Source organism: Numida meleagris, chromosome 4, assembly GCF_002078875.1.
Source record: "Numida meleagris isolate 19003 breed g44 Domestic line chromosome 4, NumMel1.0, whole genome shotgun sequence".
Classification (NCBI taxonomy): Eukaryota; Metazoa; Chordata; class Aves; order Galliformes; family Numididae; genus Numida; species Numida meleagris.
In genome coordinates, this window is record NC_034412.1 from 70333273 (window position 1) to 70354519 (window position 21247).

The following is a 21247-nucleotide window of genomic DNA, read 5'->3' on the forward strand; positions in this document are numbered from 1 at the left end:
CTGAAAGATAATGAAAATTAACAACACCGCTTCTTTCATTAAAGAAGAGGCAAAAAACTGTTGATCTCAACCAGCAGTTTGGAAATTATGCATGGTCATTACCATTATGATTCACACTAAATTAAATGAAATAAATTTTGATTAAATTATTTCACCTAAATATAAGACCAATGACCAAATGTGTAATTTTTGTGTTTTTATTAGTAGCATTTGGTATATGAATAGCTAGCATCTATTATTAATTGATACTCTAATTAAAGCCATACTAGTAATTTCCATTAGCTTACTCAAACTTCTCCAAAGCTGTCCGTCTGGTTTTAATCAAAACCAAATGGCAATCCAAGTTCTCAGGCTGGAACAGCTAAGAGGAAGTCATTCAGAGGAGGCAGAAGAAAGCAGAAAAGATAAACAGATGATACTCACTAAATTTGTGCGGAGCAAGGGATGTAGATGCTGTGGGTTACTCTGAAGATGTGATTCAGGCACTCTGTCAAATTGGAACGAAGTACTTACAAGTGTTTTATGTCAGCTAAATACTAATACGATCAAGATGGAGTCTGTCCTTTTGCTTTCGCAGAGCTGGATTTGTGTGACTCTGGAGGATTCTCAGAAGAGGTAAAGAAACATACACCGTTGCCTGCTATATGACTGCATTTAAACCATAGCATTCATTTTCTCAGATTCAGATAATTCTCTTGAGTAGGAATGCAATTTTATTACAATATGCATGTGCATGGTATCTATCGAACTGTGTGTACGTGCTGATCAGAATAGCACAAGAGTCTTTGTAAGTTGAATTTAAATTGTGTTGTTCTCTGCCTTTTTTCCTACCACCTGGTACCAAGATGAGGCATTTTGGAGACATTCCCCCGTTTTTTGGGTTGACTGTCATCTTTGCATGAACACTGGAGATATGCAAAATGTATGTATACTTTTAAAGAAAAGAACACATCAGGGAGGGGTTTGAGAACATGTTTGTATTATGTAACTGTAGCAGAGACCTTCCAGTTTGACAGAAATACCTCAGCAGTGTGTTAAGCTGAATGTCTTGAAATTTTCAGTCTGGGCGTCTTTCTCCCTTTCCCCCTCTCTGCGCGCTCGCTCCCTTTCTCTCTGCCTCACGCACGCACACACGGTCTCTCCCTCTCTGTCTCTCTCTCCCTCTCTCAAAGGCAGGAAATACTTTTCAGGCAATCTGGGCCTGGTTGTTGAGGCCCCTTTCACAAAACATCAGTCTGAATTTAGTAGACAGAAGTCACTGGGAAAAGCTTGACAGGCTTGTGCTTAGCTAAGGCTCCCTCCAGCTGCAGAGGGTGTTTTTGTTAGAATCACACATTGAGGAAAACTGCTTAGAATAGAGCAAGGATCTCAGAAGCGAAATCTGAACTTTTATGCTAGCAGGAGCTAACTGGGACTCGGTTCTTTTGTTTGTTGGTTTTTTGATCCCCCTTTTTTAAGGGCTTTTTCTTTACTTTCTTTTGCTCTTTTTTTTTTTTTTTTCTTTTTTTGACCAAAGATTTTAGGAAGGTCATGTCCAAGTTTGACATTCTCTTCATTTAGGTAAAGCTGTATCGGAATCTTCCTATACTTTAAAATAAGACAAAATACTTTTTTTTTTTTTTTTTTAATGTGAGAGAAAGAAAAGAAAAAACAGGAAAGAAACAAGCAGCATCCAGCACTGGAGCTTTCAGCATTCGGGATCCCAGCACTAAAACTGGAGGTAAATAAACAAGTATCATTAAAAATACAAATTTAGTTGTACACTGCTAATTCTGTTAATCAAAATGTGCAAGAGCTATAACAAAATCTTCTTGTGCATTTTACTTAATCTTTTAAAAATATGCTTAATATGCTGAACTTTGTTTATTTGCATTCATATATAAATAGAACTGCATGGTTTTGCTTGCATGTTTTTAATAGGCGTGAAAAAGGAAAGCTAGAAGTGTGAATGATATCCTTTTTCACCCTATTTGCCAACAGGGAGGGCATTTAGGGCTATGTTTTTTTCTCTTCCCCCACCTTTTCCTCCCTTCCCCTCCCTTCCCCTCCAGCAGTAACAATGATGAGAAGAGTTTTAGGTAGATATATCAGTTATACTTCTGATGGTCTTGGTATCTAGCCTTTTCTTAGTCCTAAATGAAATTTGCAGTATAACTGACAATACAGTCTTAAATATGTACGCTCTAAATATGCAACTTCAAGATATCCTTCTCCTTGTTAGCTAAAGCAGGTTATTTTTAGTAACCTTTAATTAGATATGCACTTGGGGTGCGCTGTGCTAGCTTTTAGAAGGAAAGCAAGATTCAGTGAATGTCAGCTGGCTACATAACTTTGGTGAAGATGTATGAATTCTTTTTTTTTCAACATAGTTAAGGTTTAACTATTAAAAGTAAAAACAATCTGCTGCTTAAGTGTTTAGGGGGAAATTCAGGATATCATTGTTGACTGTGTGAACAGAGCTCCAGCTACTAAAGTGGTGATTTAAACATTTTTCACGTCTGTATACATGGTTTTCTATGTAGTATCCTTTGTTATTCTGAATATCTAAAAGGACAGCTATTACTTTTAAGTAATGTAAGAGATTCTTTCTTGCATCATTAAGACTCCATATATTTATTGGCTTGCTCAGTAACAGGAGTCATCTGTTCACATACATTGAAGAGAATTTCATGAAGTTTTTTAGTCGTGTTTTTACTAAATACTGTTTTGAAATTGGTGAGTAATTAAATATTTTGTGGCTTGAAAGGAAGGAGCAGTAACTACCCTAGAATGGTGTCCAATATCTCCTCTGCAATAATAGACTGAGAATTGTGCTTTACTGCCCAACCCATCTTGTAAAAGAATGTCCTCCATGCTGTTCAGAAGCTCTGGGCCATAAAGAACATGGGTATGAAGGGGGCAGGAAACAGCTGGTAGGCAGCAAGTTACTCCTGGATATACCCTACGGTGAACTTTAGAGTAGTAGTCACATCTTCCACAGTCCTTTGTCGTGAGCTGGGAGAACTGTGGTAGGGCAGTGGTGAGACAAAGAAGTTCAGAGAAGAATCTGACCGGCTGAGTCTCTGTGTCACTCCCATTAAATTTGTGCTGGAACTTCAATTTGCCAAGGGATTTAATATTAGTGCCTTTCAATGCACTCTGTTACCATGCTTGCCCCTGCAATTGTCTATGTATGTACTCAGTGTTAGTTAGGATGGCATTTAAACAGAGAATATAAAATGATTAAAACAACTATTCCACATCAAGGGGCATTTTCTGTAGCATCTTCTTCTGTCTTTTAAAGAATATAATGAATGACCTCACTTGACCTCACTTGCAAATGAAAGTACCTGAGACAGTTGATCTATAGGGTAGACAACAGAATAAACTCCAGAAAATATCTTCTCATTTAACACTGAAGTTTCTCACAGGCCATAAGAAAATATAACACACATAAGTACCCTACTTTTTCATTTAGAATGTTTATTGAATAGTTCTGAAGACAAATCCCTGTTGCTATTCAGGTTCTGGTCCTACTTTATCTAAGTTTTGTGGTATACTATCCTGTTTTCCTATATATTGTTATTAAAAACAAATGAACAAACATAAAACCAACCAAAAAAACCTGTAGTGTCTAAAAACCTCCTTATATTATGTTATAGATATAGCAATAATGAATATGAAAACATAGGATACAATCTAACACTGAGCATCTATAGTTTTTCACCTGTTCTGTTCATTCCAAAATGTTAGTATCTTTTAACTTGAAACAAACATACAGCCAAAATAGATATATGAAATGATTACTTTGAACAATTAAGCACATTCATTAATATCTCCAGTGCTGAGAAAAACGAATGCAAGGGATCAAGTTCTTACAATAGAAAAGATTCAAAGAGGTCTCCTTTGGCACAAATTTAAATCATTGCAAACTCTGTTGTATCTTGTACCTGTTGACTTCAATGTTAAATTATGTAATCAGAACACCTGAAGAAAATAGTTTGGAATATTTCGGCTTAATTCACGAAGGTCTTTGTGATACAAAGCAAAATTTAACTCCTAAGAAAAGAAAGAGAAAAACAAAAATAACTGTTTGGGTAGGCAATTTTGGAGTAGGCAAGACTTAGAGTATTTCTTATGAACTGCCAAAGTTATATTCTATTTTTAAGTTTTCCATTAATGTGGTGAAAAAACCAGGATGTCCATTTTGTCTTTTTTTATAAATCTCAAAATTTAATTCATTTTTACTTTTTTAATTGTCTGAAATGTTATGTTGAATTTTATAGCATATTTTTCTGTTTTTTCTTAACATGAGTTTTGTTGCTGAAAATTGCCAACTTTGATATAAAGCTTCCCCGAGGAAGGCAGTACCAGAAGCAGGAAGAGAACTTAGGAACAGTTTCCTTTTTTCTCAGAAAGGACATATACTTTAGAACATTCATTTTTCTTCTAGTCATCCATTTCTAGTTCCATTTTCTGTTGGTTTTTTGAATAAAAAATTCTTAGAAGGTTTTTTTTTTTTTATGTTGGTGTCATATTCCTTTTACAAAAGGAAGAGGGAGAAAAAAAATTAAAAAAAAATGAGCAATTGAAATAGCATAACCAGAAGAGCTAGACCTTGATTTCCTCCCTAATATCAGCAGATTGGATGTAGCTTCTGGAGGTCTCTGGTCCTACACCTCATTCAAATCAGAGTCAGCTAGAACAGGTTGCTCAGTGCTTTGTCTACTTGAGTTTTGAATATCTCCAAACATGTTTATCAGTATCAATACTTAGTAAGGACTTTAAACTTGGCTATCTACACAGGTATAGACTTTTTTTTTTTAATGTGTGTATATGTGTACAGGTAATACGCATATGTATAAAAATTATTCCCCAAACCAAATACATAAAACATTTCTGCATGAAAACCCTATGTAAATAGGATTGTGATTATGATTTTTTAAAATAATTAACTCCATTGAATTTAAATACTTTATTGGGCAGCTGACAGCCTTTCAAGTATTTTTTCTGTTTCCTCATTCCCCATTGGTATTTGTTGATGCTTCTAGATTTTAAGTGCAGTCTTTTGATAGAGAATTTCAAATCCACTATAACCATAATTAGTTGTTTCTCTTGAATGAGGAAAATCTCTTATGTTGAAATTACAAACGCCTGGACTTTTATCTCTAATGTATTGTATATTAACCACTGAACACAGAGGTCTGCCCTGTGCTTTATGTATCTACATGAAAACTGATTTAACTCACACAATATATTCTTCTAGTCTTCTCTTTCCTCTAGGCTCTCCTTCTTTCACTCTGATTTGTGATATTTTCTCTTTCGTATTTTTTTTATATCTTGTGTCAAATTCCAGTAGGCTTAGATCAAATGCCTTTGAAAAGCCATTTTCAGGAAAATTCTGTTACCTCCAAATCCCGGGTTCTTTTCCTTCCCTCTAGCTCTCGATCAATTCTGGGCTTTTCACGGTAATTACTATGTCATATTACTAAGAATTCTGCACTTCACCTCATCAGTGACAAATGTTCCTTAACGCATAAATCTTCCAAGCTGAACGTAACTATACTTATGGAAAGTTTTCAACGTGATCCAAAGTTTCATTTTTTGTAAGAGAGATTCAAAATTACAGTGTAATTATACTAGGAGATGAGAGGATGAGAGAGTAGAAGGGAAGATTATTTAAAAAATATTATTCTGCTTAGGGAACTAAAAGAAAATGTGAGAGGCAAGATAAACCAGTAATATACTTGCTTATTCTAACTACTGGCATATTTTTAGTAAAGCTGATTAACTGCAGCTTAATAAACATCAAACAACCTCAAGTTTAGATTACAATCTTTAATAGGAACATTGCAAAATGTAAAGTAACTTTCTTGAATTTTCTCTTGCAAGACACAGGTGTGTAACAGGCATGGGACAAATTACTTTGGAGTCACTGGTTCAGTCCACAGCAATGAACTCTCCACTTCTATCTGCCCTGAAAGGCCCAAGATGTTCAACACACTGAAAGTTGTAGTGCTAGATTAACACCTGTGCATAGGAGATGTCAGTGCTTTCGTGGCAACTTCCAAACTCAGAATCAGTGTCAGCTCTATTGGGAATATAACTACAGATTTTTAAAAAGCTTTTTCATATCATGTGAGAACTGGTAGGTGGTAAAGAAAATTGATCCAAGTAGTCTTCAAACTGAGGGAGGGTAATGTGTTTTATTTTTTGTGGACAGAAGCAGTAATTTGCAGAGTTGAATGTGTATTCCCAAGCAGGTTACAGATACTGAATAGGAGAATAGCATCACAAAACTGAGAGATCAGCTGATGAGTCTGACATTGAGGCCTCACTGTAAAATGATTTTCAATGTTTTATGTATGAAGTATATGCACAATAATGTCAAAATTACTTTTTAGTCCTGTGCTCACCAGTGATGAATACATGCTTGTGGTCTACTCAGTAAGGGCAATGGTTACCAGCAGTCATTGCTCACAGTGCCGTGGGCTTCCCAGTTCATGTCTATAGCAAACTCCAGCAACTCTTCTTTAAATGGAAACACTCTATTAGAACCTTAAATCTAAAAGGCACCAGGAAAACAATCTTGTTAGTTTACTGTTTTCCAAAGAACTTCCTGTTGCTAGAAAATTAGTTTTTTAATGGAGTTGGCTAGAAAATGGCATCATGGAGCAGCGGAAAAAAAAAAGAGAGATTTGGGAAAAAGTTATTCTAATTTAGGACTAAAAGTAATAGTCACAGTTTTCTGTTTTGACATGTCCTATGGGACAGCCTTTTTTACTTTTGTGTCTGCTTGTCAGGTTGCTCCCAGTCAAGGAGAAGAAGGAGGAAAGTGTAAGGAATCTGCCAATGAAATTATTTTTTCTGTTCTTCAGAAGTGGAGAGCAGAAAGAATTTTGGGGCAGGATTGGTAAGACAGACACAAAAGCACAAAAATAAAATTCCCTTCTAAGAGGTCTCATTCTTGAAAATGGAATTTCTGTGTTAAGGCCTTTTATTTCTCCAGCAGGTGGTTATATACTTGATGGCTGTTGTCATTCTAAAATGATGCTGTGATGAAGGTGATGGAGAACATTCAATTACCACAATAGCTAATAAGAATTCAATGCTCACCATTAATATAAAATATAAAGGATTACATTAAAGATGAATAATTACACCATAATACTTTTAAAAATATTCTTTCTCTGTTTCCTTGACTATTCATCAGTCAAATATTACAAAAATATAAAGTTGGATGTTTTTAATTGTTACTGAAATTGGTTTTGATTTGATAATTAAATTGGGTGTAAATAATATAGATCTTAAGTATGACTGGATAATTGTGGATCAATTTGGATCCTGTCATTTCCCCTTTCTCATCCATGAGGAAGAGGCTTAGCTGTTATGAGGCTAAAAGTTGGAAATGAACCAAATATAAATTTAACCAAACTAAAGCTCAGTGTAATCACACGTTGGCTACAAGTAAAAGCCCTTTGTAATGATGATGAGCACTTTTTAGGGGAGCAATAGAAAGTAAAGTAGCTCAATGCTACTTTACGTTTTCTAAAAACAAATTAAGGCACACTGGCAAATTTTGGGTTCATATCTTAGGAATCAATAATATTTGTACTAAACAAGCAAGACTTTGGAAGTGTCTGAATGAGCAACTTACCAACCTCATGTTATAGTTTGAGGCATCTAATGTATTGAGTTCTTACTATACTGCTGGACAATACAGCAGTTTCTGTAATACGCTAAACATCATTTACATCAAGGATTTAAACAGCCTTAACTGTAACCTCCTACTGTGCTGTGTACTTTCTAATTTTGACTGAGCTTGTAATTTGGTTCCAGATTACCAGCCACAGCCATGTTTAGTTCTTTTATTCTGATTGCTAACAGATAACATAGAGGCTATTATTGTACATTTATGGTTGGAGTTATTTTTTCCTATCTGCATTCCATTGTATTTATTGACAGGGAATTTTACAAAAAAATTAATCTCCTAGGTTGTCACTGCAATTGAGTCCCTCTTTAATTCTTCAGTTAGATTTCCAAATAAATGTTAAATTAACAAACTGTGATCTATTTTCTCCTTCTGAACAAAGTAAATAGCAAATATTCTAATAGCAATCTTTGCAAATCTATTAATAGTTTCCCTCCTTATTTAAAACAAACCAAACAAAACTCATCTATTTGTTCTCACATTTGGTTTTCTGTTTTTTTCTTTTTTTCCTTTTTTCCTTTTTCATTCTTCATTAGATTTTCAGCCAATTTACTGTGTACAGAGAATAGAAGGACTTATAAATATATAGCTCAAGACCAAATGGATTTGATTGGATTTTGAAACCAGCTTTTGGCACACCCCACCATTGTTCCCAGCAGCCCAAGGCTGAATATGCTGGGAAATTCCCCCTGTTCCTCCAGTTTTCTCATTTTGAGGAGATAATCCCAGGAGGCTTAGTAAGGAGATGGAGATTTCTGGGCCCAACCTCCCTCTGCTTCCCCTTCCTCTTCAAGATACCAAGAAAAAGAGTGGAACAAGAGTGCCCCAGAAAGGCTGTACCTCTCTCACCTGAGCCCCAGTCAGGATCCCTTCTGGTTCTGTGCATCTACCTCCCCACATAAAACTCGTATCTGGTCCCAAGTCCATTTGCCTTTAGCTTGGAAGAACATCTCTCTTGCAGTTTCTTGCTTTACTCCCTTGTGGCTTGCAGGCATAATTTCTGTCCCCTAACAATTCCCATGTACCTAGTGGACAACTATCAGAGTTATGAATTCCAGGATTTCTCATTTGAGTAGTTATTCAATCCAATCATTTCATGCCTGATCACTTTGTTTTCTTGTTCTGAAAAATATTCTGACTGATGTTCTAACCAGAGTCTTGTTATCATTTGATCTTAAGTTTGTGATTTGTTTTCACTTCTTTTTTGTTTGATCTTATGGTGTCCAGAAGTTGGTGGTGCATGGAAACAGCCTACTTCTAAAACACTATATTATAAAGTATGGGCTGGTAGGAATAATCATGTCTTGTACTTGGATCATATGTCTGTAACAAATATCAATACTAAAGCCACACTGACCATTACAAAGCATCTTTTCGGTGCACAGTAAAAGTACAATGCAATATAGTTCCAATATTAATGTTTGAGATTGTTGTTGTTTTTTTTTTTTAATATTACCTGTTGTTCTCTTCAAGCATTTTGTCAGAAGGTGAGGAACAAGAATAATTCCAGAAAACTTTTTATTATGGCTTATGTGGTAGACTGTGTTTTTTTGTAAAAGAAAATGTAAAACAAAAATGGCCCATAACAGTCATTTATTCTCACTATTTTAGAAATATTTTAGGATTGGCATTTGTTATGTGATTAAAATATGTTATTGCTATTTGATTAAAAGCCTATGGCTTTTAGTAATCCAAAAGAATGCAATCAGTTAGTACATATGTACCTACCACTGTATTATAAATACATGGGAAATTTCCCAATCTGTCTGGCTTTATATGCATCAGAGTCACTGAAAATTTTCCATTCATTTCCATTCATAATTCTTGTCAAAACAAACTTATTCTTGGCAGAATTCACATCAGTTATCTTGCAGGTGACAGCAACCTCTTTAATGTTTCTGAGACAAGCTATGGTCCTAAATGTTGTGCCTGCAACATTGATGCTAGCACTAATTTATTTGAACAAAAATATATCAACAACAAAAGAATAGGAAAAGAGAAGAATTAGTATTTTTATTTTTTGACATTTTCTCTTTTTATAGCTTTTATTTTCAAGAAATCTGCAGAATGATACAGGAAGGACAAAAGTAAGGTGGACAGTGTCTAATAAGCTGTACTTTCTCTAGATTCACATACATTGCACTGATTTGAGTCCTCTAAAATTAATTCTTAAAGAGGTGGTATATATGTAGTGTAGTTGAGTTTGTATTTATATATTTGTTTATTGTAGTCTAGGCAAGATATCTTCGGCTTTTTTCGAGAGAAAAAAAAAAGAGACCATCAAGTATGCATGACACACTTTCACAAAAGCCCTGACAGGACATAGGCTATGGATTTTAGTTGAGTATCACTTCCTTAGCACCTTTAACTGGGACACAAAGCCTACTTCTATTACTGTCATTTTCATGGATGAAAATGAACAATATTTGCCACTATATGATTATCTTTTACATTTAAAAGAAATTAGAGAAAGCATATCAGGTAAGGTATTCAATCTTGCAGCAAATATTCCTTATGTTTCTGTTCCTAAAAATCTGGGTTTAGAATGACCCACCCAAATGCACTACAAAACCTGTTTATACAACAACTGTGGACAAGGTGAGTCCCCACTTCAGTTAAATCCAAAGAGTGGTATCTATCCAGGAAATAAGAGAAGGAAGGACTGTAAATTCTAAAACAGGCAATTTAAAATAACTAGCTGAGCAAAGACCTAGAGGCTTATGTTTTATCTCAAATTATTTGTAAACAACATTCTGTCTCAGAGCTTGGTATGGAATTACTGAAAGTGCTGAATGTAAGCCAGACCAGGAAAATGAGAGATGAGTTTATAGGAAACAGACCCCATTCACTCAGACTTCCTTAAACAAAGCTTGCTGACTAGGGTCAGAGATCAACAAAGATAAAATAATGATAACAAATATTTCTGCTTGATCTCCGTTGCTGACGTATGCTCGCTACGTAAAAAATTTAATGAAACACTCTTTCATCTCAGCGTAACTTTATAAGCGAATACTTCGCCTTATTCTTTTGCAAGCAAGATCTACATCCTATGCAAAGTATTAGCAAAAACTGAATTTCACTTGGGATGGTAAGGGTTGTACTGCTGGGGATGCTACCAGGGTGCTCTGTGTGTGGCCATGGCTCACTGTGCCTGCTCTCACCATGTCACTCCCTATGTCCTCTGTGCTGCCCCATTATGTGGGGTTGCTGCAGCTGCTGGATTCCATGCTTCTCCTCTCACCTCTTTATCCACCATATCCACCATGGAAAAAAGAGGGTGTGCTCCACTCCTGTGAGGACCAGAGAGCCCTGGTTTTGTGCCCCACTCTGGAAACCAGGAGGTTTCAGTGTGCCATTGTGGTCCCAAGCAGGGGAGCTGGGTCTCTGGCAGGTCTCAGTGCACTCAGATACAGACTTCTGGAGAAAATCTACTTCCTTCCCTTCCCATGTTCACTCCAGCTCCAACTTCTAGCTCTTGCTTCTGCAGCAGGCTATCAAGTCTAGGTTTTGTGGCTCTTTGTTTAAAAATGCTTCTTGTGGGCTACCTTGAGAAGGGAAATGAAAAGGCATTTTGACAAATGATCAGCACAGCTGAATCTAAGTGTAATTTCATGGGATAAAGAGAGGATACTTCTCTGTCTGAATTTTGAAAGCCTCCTTGAAACTCTTTAATTTGAGCTGCTTATGAAAAATCACAGGAATCCTCCTTTAAGGAAAGTGTTAGACAATATAATTATAGGATAGCCTATCAGTTCCATCTCATACAGGTTTTCTGTTGCAAAGTAGCTATTTGTTCCATGAGTTTATGCAAAACTTCCAAACATAAACAAGCACCAAGGCTTGTCCTATTTTTCATTTCCATTATAGCTCACAGTGAACAGAGATCAGCAGTAAGTTATTAGAAAATCTGTCAAAAATAGCATCTTGTTTTGTAAGCACTGCAAAGCATCTCAAAGGGTGCTCGTGGGGGATTCTTCTGCAGCGTCACCACCCCCTGCCATTTTCTTTGCTCAAGCATTGCCTACTGCATCGATATTATGAATCTTCTTTAAATCATACCCCAGAGCCAGAAACTGTCCAGGAGAAGTCTTTATCTTTTATATTTTATTTCAAACTTTATTCTTCAGGAAGTTAATAGTACTAAGCAGTATCAAACTTAGCGGTACACAAAAATAAAAGCCAAACATGAGCATGGATTACTGCTGCATCTGTATCCCCCTGGTGTGCATTGACCAGAAGAAAGGGTCTTTTCACTCTTTAAAACATTTCAAGAAAGACTAAGTTTCATAAATACTTGAATAAATACTTATAAAAATGTACAGAAATACTAATTAGAAATAAGTACTTTTTATTAAAATTTGGAAACTGGAATTACAGTGAAAAAGCTGATATTTTTAGCGGTCAGAACAGCAGTTCTATTGTAAATTTTAGAGTTTTGCAAAATCCTTCATGATAGGCATTGACTGTATACTTAAAGAAAAATATCTACTAAATTAAAATGAACAAAATCAGTCTCTTCAAAATTGCTTCCCTAGTGATGTTTCTTTTATTCTTTTGGTCTGTTTGAAAACTTAGTAACACTCTCTCTTGCTAGCACAAGAAAATCTAAATTCACTGCCACTTGTCACTCTCTGGATCTGAAAGGCCATAGAGCTGCCCAGTGACTGAAAATTAGTAAAACGTAAGTCTATTTAAAGAAATCAAGTGAACTAGACTGCTAGACTTCCTCTGCTTGACTGAGCTTAAAAAAACTGAAAAAAAGTTATCCGGTTTAAAGTTATACAGTTGTGGCATGGTAATGAATGGGAGAAAGGGGTTGTGTCTTCCCTTAGTGGAGTACTATTGGACTTGAGAGCAGCATTTCTCAGCTGGAAGAAGATGCTGCACATTAAGAAAAAGAGAGACAGCAATAGCAGAAAAAAAATAGCAGCACACTTTTATCTCTGGAGGAGGAAGGAGCACAGTTATGGATCCTATTCCACTACTGGAGTGGTAGATCTTCCCAAGTACAGCAGATGTGAGTGCAAAGTAAATAAGTGACCCAGCATGTGGAAGTGGAAAAGAGAGAAAAGCTCCTTGTTGGCCTGTGACTATCATGTAGTTATAGCAGGGAGAGAATTTCTGAGCTGAATTGTAGCAGATAATGGAGTCTTTGGGGAGCAGAGGAGGAAGAGGAAGAGGAAGAAAAGTGAGTTTCCATCAGACTGGTTGATGGAAGGCTTCACATGCCAGAGGGGACTTCGGAGAACTGGGGCTGCCCAGATAGCAGGCATCTGTAAAGTAAATATTTCATACTCAGTGCTAATGCAAGCTCATATTTTAGAAAACAATGAAAGCTTCCTTGTCATGTATTTATTTGTCTTGTATTTCAAGCAAAGCATTTGGTATTCACCTGTTTAATCATTTTTTTTCTGCAGTCTGCGAAGCAGCGAAAACTAGTGATAGTGCCAGTGAAACAGAAGGGTTCCTCAAGTAAAATTTATTTGTTTTTCATCCCCCGTGAAATATAACTCTCCATATCCAAAAAATGAAAAACAGTAAGGGATCTGTTCTCCCCTTTCGGCACACGTGTAACTCCATTTAACAGCAGCAAGATTAACACACACCCATTAACTCCTTGAATGCTTGCATGCTGCATGCCACCAATAGCTAAAAGCTGAGATAGGGGGATGCATGAATTCCATTAGGAAGCTGCATTTTTTTTAGCTTTTCACATGGCTCTTTTTTCTTCATCTTCTTTTTTCTTCTTTTTTTGAATTCTCATGTATGGCTGTAGCAACCGTTTTTAACTTTTTGTAAAGGAGCTGGAGCTTAAACAGAGTTTTCTAAGAGGGCGACAGAGGGAAGACAGAGGGAAATGAATTGCAAGCAGCTGCAGCTCCTAGCAGTGGTAATGCAGGGCAGCAGAAACCAAAGAGCCCCTCTTAGTAAAGCTTCCCTTATTCAGAATTCAAAACAAAATGTTGTGGTGTTGTAATACTAATTCAATTTCTTCCAAAGTACTTTAGGATCCCTCAGAGAAAGATGCAACAGACAGTAATAGTATTGTCTTTATTGATTTCCATCCCATTGTAAGTTTGAGGTGTGCACACTTAGAAATAGTAGGAGGCTATGGATCTGAAATGAAGTCAGCAAAATAGTGCAAATGTACTGGAAATTTATGCAGTAATTTGACTTTACACTTCAATAATTAAGCTTACTCTCATATTCAACCAGGAAAGAAAAGGGAAACTTAGAGCTAAATTAACTTCTTACTACCAAATTTTCCCTCTAAAAGCAGATCATTTTTTTTGGCCTGGCTGTGTGTGTTATTTTCCGTTTTCCTCTGCCTCCCACACGCTAATGACTTGTGCATGGAATTCTCTTACCCTATGAACATATTTTCTTTTTAAGCACAGTCTCCACGGAGGTGGAAAATGTGAATGTGAAATGGAGCTTGCCATCATCTAAGAAGGCTAAAGATCTAGGAGTGTGTACAACTCTATCCTAAAAGTCACTTTATCAAGACCTAATTTACTGAGGTTTGGTTGCATGGCATAGTTCTGCATGTAATGGAAGACAAATACTTTTTTTTTTTAACCTTTGGGCATGTGATTTTTCAAGGCAGCTCTGTGCCCTGGTGGGCAATCAGAATTTGTCTTAGTGGATTGAAATGACCCAGAAGAAACTTAGTGCTTAATCTTCTTTATTGCTGAAATCAATAAGCAGATCCATGCTAAGTGCTGACAGTTCTTACGTAGGGAGTGAAAAGTGCTCCTTCAACCTCTGATGTTTTACAGGCCAGAAGTTCTGTTTTGGTATTTGATGAAGAACCTGTTGATTTTGTTTTATAATGAGTAAAACATTATGAGGTATTTTCTTTGCGCTAATTCCATACAAGCAATGTAGTGAGATTAATGTATCTCAAATGTTGTTATGCGGAAGGCCTAATAATGACCATCCATGAAAAATACCTGTATGGATAGGTAGGTGGGGATAGTGGGTTGACCCTGGCAATCCAGATGAGACATGCAGTTATTGCTGACAAGTAACCTTCTGGAGAGCCCTGTCCTAAGCAAAGTCTTTGTCCCTTCCTTAAGTTAGTAGATCTTGAATATATTCACCAAAGTTTTGGGGTGTGGTTTTCTGTTTTTTTGTTGTTTTGGTTTTTTGTTTGTTTGCTTGCTTTGGTTTTAGTTTTCAAGTTTTAAGATGTTTTTTGTAAGAAATACACCAAAAACTTAAATTAATTTTAATACTACTGTATTTTTTTATACAATACAACAACTGATTCTCCCTGCATTTTCATGTGATGCTTGTAGCTATAACCTGTCCTAATGAGAAGGAAGCAATCAGAGAAATGGAAAAAAGTCTGGACCAAATCTACTTGTAAGAGAAGTGGTTTATAACTTTGGTAAGATTCAGAATAACCCTCAAGTTCTGCCTTACTTCTTTGAGAAATTGCCAAAGTGATGCACTCCAGGGGTATCTCTGGATGAAGAAGAAGTACAAAATAACTGTGTGTGCAAAGCAGTCATAAGACATAATGGAATTTATATCCATCAAAATAAATATCTTATGACAGACACAGTGAAGAGAGACTCATTGTCAGATTTTGGCTCTTGAGCTACTTGCCTATCCATGTGCTTGTTTATAACATTTTTGTTTACTTGATAATGGAGAGTAATTACAAAAAAAACTTCTACTGAATTATGAGAACTGTCAAGTTTTGTATGAAAACTACTAAAACTTTAAACAAAACAGTCTTCTGAATTCCCATCCTTCTGGTCCCACATCCTTATCTTGCTTTTACACTTTTGTTTAAACTATTTCTTCTTTCTCTCTCTTTTTTTTTATATTTGGAGTTGATTCAATAACCTTGTCTTTTTTTTTTTTAAATTTTTTGCAGATGTTAAAATGATGAAGCACTCTCTCCCTCTGGAGCAGCACACAGCAGCCATGACATCTCTGCTCCACTGTGGAAGGTATGCTGCAGCCTGCTGCTGAACTGTTATGACATGTCTCTAGCAATCAGAAAGAAAAGCTGGGAAGAGCATGTGACCCAGTGGATGGGATTGGCTTTGGAGTCTGTGGAGTATAATACAGCATGTCGTCATGGACTCATAGCTGATAACTTGCAGACAAGTATGGAAAAAGATGAAATTTTGAGTGTGGACCGGAAAGAAAAATGTGCTTCATTTCCAGAGTGTTGTCATGGCGGAGAGCCAACTGGCTTCCCTGCAAAGCAGCTTGGAAATGTGTCAAAGGAATTGGATGAAAATGAAAACCATGAAGAAGAAGAGCATTTTCTGGAGGCCAGCACAGAAACTCTAGTCCATGTGTCTGATGATGATGAGGATGATGACTATTCTGCACTCAACCTGAATGGTGTTAATCACCACATCACTGCTGTTGGAAGGGAACTAAAAGATGAAGAAAAGAGTTTAAATGGAGCAGGCTCCTTAAGACAGGTTGTACAAAAAACGGAGAGTAACAAGGAAGCTGAAACATCTGGCATAATTAGAGATCGTAGTAACATACCTGATTGTGACACAGTTCCTAAAGAGAAGATGGAAGGAGATATCTGTGGCAATATTGGCCAAAGCCTGGAGCTTTGTAGTTATGAAGACTTAAATGAGGTAGTACAAGTAGAGAAAGAAAATCTTTTTAATTCTCCAAATGTGAAAGAAATTATTATGCCTGGGAAACAGCTGCTTCATACTGCTGTAATTGCACAACAGCGCAGGAAATCTGATGCTTTTAAAGACAGCCTTGGAAAGTCTGAATGTAATGTGGTACAGAGTGGGATTTCTTCTGATTCATGCCCCAGCAGTGATAGACAGCCATGCTCAGCAGTGGAATCCAGCGAGTGCCTTATGCAACCTTCTCCTTGCTCTCACGTCCCGTCAGTGGAAAATGGTCTGGATGAAAGTGGTTTCACAGAACCTCAAGTGGCCCCTGAAAACAAATGCCTTTCAAATGTCAGTTCAGCAGAAGACACTCAGTGTTTACATTTAAGGATTGATTTGACCACTCAAGAATATTCAGACAGTCAAGTGAAACTGCGCAAAAAAAAGGTAGGATGCTCATGAAGTACAGAAGTTGTTTCTAATGTTTTCTTTCAGTTTCTTACAAAGGTGAATATGTCATATTGATTGGAGATAAAAATAATTTTTCATTATCTTCTCGGATTTTTCTTCAAATAGTTATGAGAAAAACATGGCTATGCAACAATTAAGCTTCAAGAACTCTGTTTAAGGTTAAAAAATGGCTGAACTGTGAATTTGAAATGCACTTTGTATCCACCTTATTATATATATGTGGTTTTATATGCTTTATATGTTTTATATATGTTGATCACAGCTAAATGAATAAGCACCTTCAATGGATTTGGTTTTGTTTCTAAATTTTTTTTCTTCTACTATCAGGCATAATTAGTTGTCTTACAAAAGAAATTGTGTCCAGTGGCATGGAAGTCTTATTTTAAAAAAGTAGGGGGAGAGACTGTGAAAAAGTGGAACTAAACTTTAAAAGGGAAAAAAAGAATTGGAAAAAAAAAAAAAGCAGTAATTCTTTGGTTTTCAGCTCGGCCCTGTGAGAAAATGTTCTTACAGAAAGAAGTATGAAACAATGTTTTGTAATTTTAAAGCAACCAGAGTGTTTCCCTTTCCACACAAAGTAAAGAGGATCATAATTCCAAAACTTTTAATGGACAGATTCCCCAGCAATAAAACTTCTATTGGCTTTTGTTGAAGGAGTTTTGCTGGCTGTGGCACTACAGGATTCATCCTGAAGTCTGGCTTCCTCAGCTATGTTGCTAATTTTTGCTAATAACCAGTGTCTAATTGTTTACCCCTCCCTCCTCTCTTTTTTTTTAATTTAACATCATTCAGCTTTTTTTTGATTGTTTTATGTAGATCTGGTTTCTATTAATTCTTTTTTTTTTCCTCTGTAGAGTAGTGTAGTACTAATACTAGTAGCTGCACTACTAGTACTGTAGCTGTAGTGCCTCAGTAGAACTGCAGCTCTTAGAGCACAAACTCAGATATCTAAAGCACTGTACGCCAATCCAGCATCCTAAGTTGCTGGCCACTGATCCTCTGTGTAAACCCTTTGGTAAAATTAACACTCAAGTTACATGACTGAAAGCTGTAACTTTTGCGAAAGATGTCAGAAGCTCAGAATGCCAGTCTTCTTCTAGTAGCTCACGCAATCTGTTAATGCAGTAGGTCTTCAGCTGACACTGTAGCAGCTGTGACTGAGTTACAATTATGATGAACCACCTAGAAGGACCAAAAATGCTGAACTGAACAAATGGGTAGATAGCAGTTCCAATTAATACCATATTTGAGAACCAATTAACTATATAACCATATTCTCAACTGCTCTTTCTGCATTTATTTTTCTTTTTACTATTTTTACTGTTTATTCATTTTGATGCAAACATTTCTGTTAGCAAGTTTCATTTTAGTAGTGTAGTTTCAAACTCTTATAATTTGAAAATATGGGTTAAACTTTTTTATTATGTACAGATACAATGTGACTCTGTCCACAATAACTTTCATTGCAATGTATTTTTAATAGCTTTGAAAATGGTAGTTTCTGTGTATCTTAAAATTGAGAATATATTTGTGCTTTGTGTTTGTGCCTTTAAATATTTAAATAGAATGTAAAGGTTCCAGTGAGGGTAGCTAAGTAAAGTAACCATAGAAAGAAGCAGAATAAGTTGTTTCTTTGGGGAAGGATGAGAGTTGCATGGCTGCAGCAACTGCAAAGCTGTGCTCATGGTCGAGGGGGACGGAGTCTACAGATCTGGAGGAGTCGCCTTGTAACATTTTAGTTAAAGAATGCTACCAACAACTGCTTGGCAAAATAGGAAAGATGTGATGTGCTGTTGCTTCTGGTGTTATTTATCTCTAAGTCTGCAGGACACTTCTATAAACAACATTCCTGCTTGTGGGATTTTATCACTTATAGCTAATCATACATTATTTTACAAAAAGGCTTGTCTGGGCTGGTAATGATCTGTAATGAAAAATGTGCCTATGTTTACAAACTCTCCCTGAAAGCCACTTTTGTAACTTTAACAAGACATTAGAAAAACAACTGACTTGAAACTGAATCCATCCATAAAAGTCAAGTATTTGCTTTGCAGGGACAGGAAGACTTAAGGAATCGGGAATGATATATAAAACCTTTTCTCTCAAGGTCAGCAGTTCAAACAGTGCAGTCAAGGCCTAAAATGCACCCCTGTCTGATTAATGCTCAGCATCAGTTACTGTTGAACCTAAATACACGTACATAAGGGTCAGAATACTGGAAGAGGAGCATGGAGATAAATTGCTAGAGATATTTGGGCACTCACACCTTGAGGTGGCGCTCTGGAGGATCACAGAAAAGTGCTGTCAGGAACCTTGATGACAGCTAAGATCTTAGGACCTCTAGTAGAGATCATTCTGCTCTTCATGGTACTAAATTCTTCTGAAAACCTGTTCCTTGTTAATATATTTTAAACTGCTTTTAATTGTGGCAACAGAGCATGACCTCTCCTCTTATCTTTAGATCTGCTGCCTTCGGACTGAAGCTGAGGTGAGATAGCATAGATCTGTGGTGCTTGCTTTGCAGATGAATGTAGTTTTGAGGGCTTAAGGTCTTAAAGTTTAGTACCTTTGACCAACACTAGCTCTACTGCTGTAGGTTGCCTTAGTCTTGATGGATGTACTGACACTGCAGATGCTTTTTGCAAACAGGTCCAGCTGTTACAGCATTCTTTCAAGTTGCCAGGGTTCACATGGTCGATGTACAGTACCCTTTTCTTTGCTTTCTGAAGATGACTTTCTAGGGTTTGGAAGTAGGAAAGGCCTGAATTTAATTGTAAGAGGTTAATGAGGTTAGGTCTACATGAAAGATTCTGCAACAATCAAGCTTTTCCATCTTCTGTCTTGACTGAAAATCAATTCTGTTTATCTGTAACATAAAACCAATGGTTATTAACAGCACAAAATAGCAAAAGCGTAAAGGGATTTATTAAATGTGCTTACACCAGTTAGTCTCTACTGTATGCTGTCCTATGTTAAATAAATTCTAGATTTAAAACAATTATAATCATAAGATCTTATTTTCCAAAGACTGGAATAATCTTTGAAACTAATGATTGCTCTGTAATGTTTTCAACTCATAGGAATCCCAGTGGCTTGCAGTATGTTCACATATAGTGCAATGGAAGTGTTAAGAGAACACCACTATGCAAAATCAGAAAGTAATATTTATTCTCAAGTGAATACTACCAAAAATAGGAAAAATCAATACAATATACTGATTGTAGAGTGAGGGAAAATGGCCGTTACCTTATAAAGAGTCTTGTGAATATTTTCTTATGATCTCTAAGTTGCTCATTTTATCAGTTTTAGAGACAACCAATGAAATCCCCACTGAGGACCACTGAGTAAGTACACAAGGGTATCAGAACTGTGACATATTAGTGGAAACCATTTTTCAACACAAAATAGTAATTTTTCACAATAAATTCTCTCTTCCTATCAAAATCACTGACAGTTGTGGTGTTACAGGCCATAGGACTCTCCCACGTGCTGCTTTTCACATCCAGCCCAGGCATTGGCACACCCATCTCTGCCCATTTGGGGAACCTGTCAGTGAGGCCTGCTGCTCACCTGTGTATCCCACTTGTCCTGAAGGCAGTGGAGCAGTCCTGGTTCTCACCTGTGCACTCTCTGTGGTGAGCCTGGTGGCATAACAAGGTGGAGGGCGGTTTTGCTGGGAGAGACCTGAGCCTGAGCATGTACAGCAGAGCTCTGGCTGCACCTGCTTCTGTTGCCACTCCTGCCTGTTCACTTTGTTAGATCTGATTTTTCTCTCAGGATTTGCCTTGTTCTGAAGGCCAGTGCAATCTGTTGTGCAGTTTATCTATTTTGAATGTGGGCTTACTGACTATATGGAATGTGTGTTCTGTGTGGCTTATAAGATATGGGTACTGTTTGTAGATTGTTTTGCTATGCAGATATTTGATAAAACAGTATTAATAAATTTTGTAAGATGAGCAGTGAAAAAGCACAGGTGTACTTATTGCAAAAAGTGCAAGGAAATAAGAAATCAATATATAACAATTGGTTTCAGAAAAGGTTGTTGATATATTGTGCCTGATGATTTGGAGTTTGTTATGTCAGCTCTATTCCTTTCAAGAAAAGGTATCCAGGGATATTACTTCAGGAAGAACTAACTGAAGTGTCAAACTAGTTGGAGTGTATTTAGTGAATTTTTGTCGGTTTCTCTTCACTTGTAATCTTAGGCTGCATTTAAGTTTCATTGAAAGATTTTGCTTATATGACTCTTAAAATTAAATTAGCAACTATTTCAGTGTATTATTTCCTCATTGCTCTTTTATCAAACTTTTGTATTTTGTGTTTACTACTTCTAATTCTTCATGGAGGCCTACTGAAAAGCTTTCCAGTTTCAAGCAGTTGATGTTATTTCTAAGACATTTCTACAAGACTAAAGAGTAAAACAATCAGGGCTATTTCCTAATGCTTGTTATTATTGTTACTATTTTAATCCAGATTT

At 36.5% G+C, this 21247-nt stretch overlaps 1 protein-coding gene across 4 annotated transcripts in view; it reads left to right on the forward strand.

Annotated features, from left to right (window-relative positions):
• The window catches only part of DLC1 (DLC1 Rho GTPase activating protein), a 229030-nt gene continuing 208151 nt past the window's right edge, over positions 369–21247 (forward strand). The window contains exons 1-5 of one of the 4 annotated variants that reach the window (XM_021395399.1): positions 369–615; positions 846–922; positions 1635–1720; positions 14992–15083; positions 15579–16746. In XM_021395399.1, coding sequence (XP_021251074.1) covers positions 15688–16746 — 1059 coding nt within the window. In that variant the 5' untranslated portion in view covers positions 369–615; positions 846–922; positions 1635–1720; positions 14992–15083; positions 15579–15687. The remainder of the gene's footprint in view (positions 616–845; positions 923–1634; positions 1721–14991; positions 15084–15578; positions 16747–21247) is intronic. The other 3 variants (XM_021395395.1, XM_021395397.1, XM_021395398.1) reach the window with 3 other exon arrangements.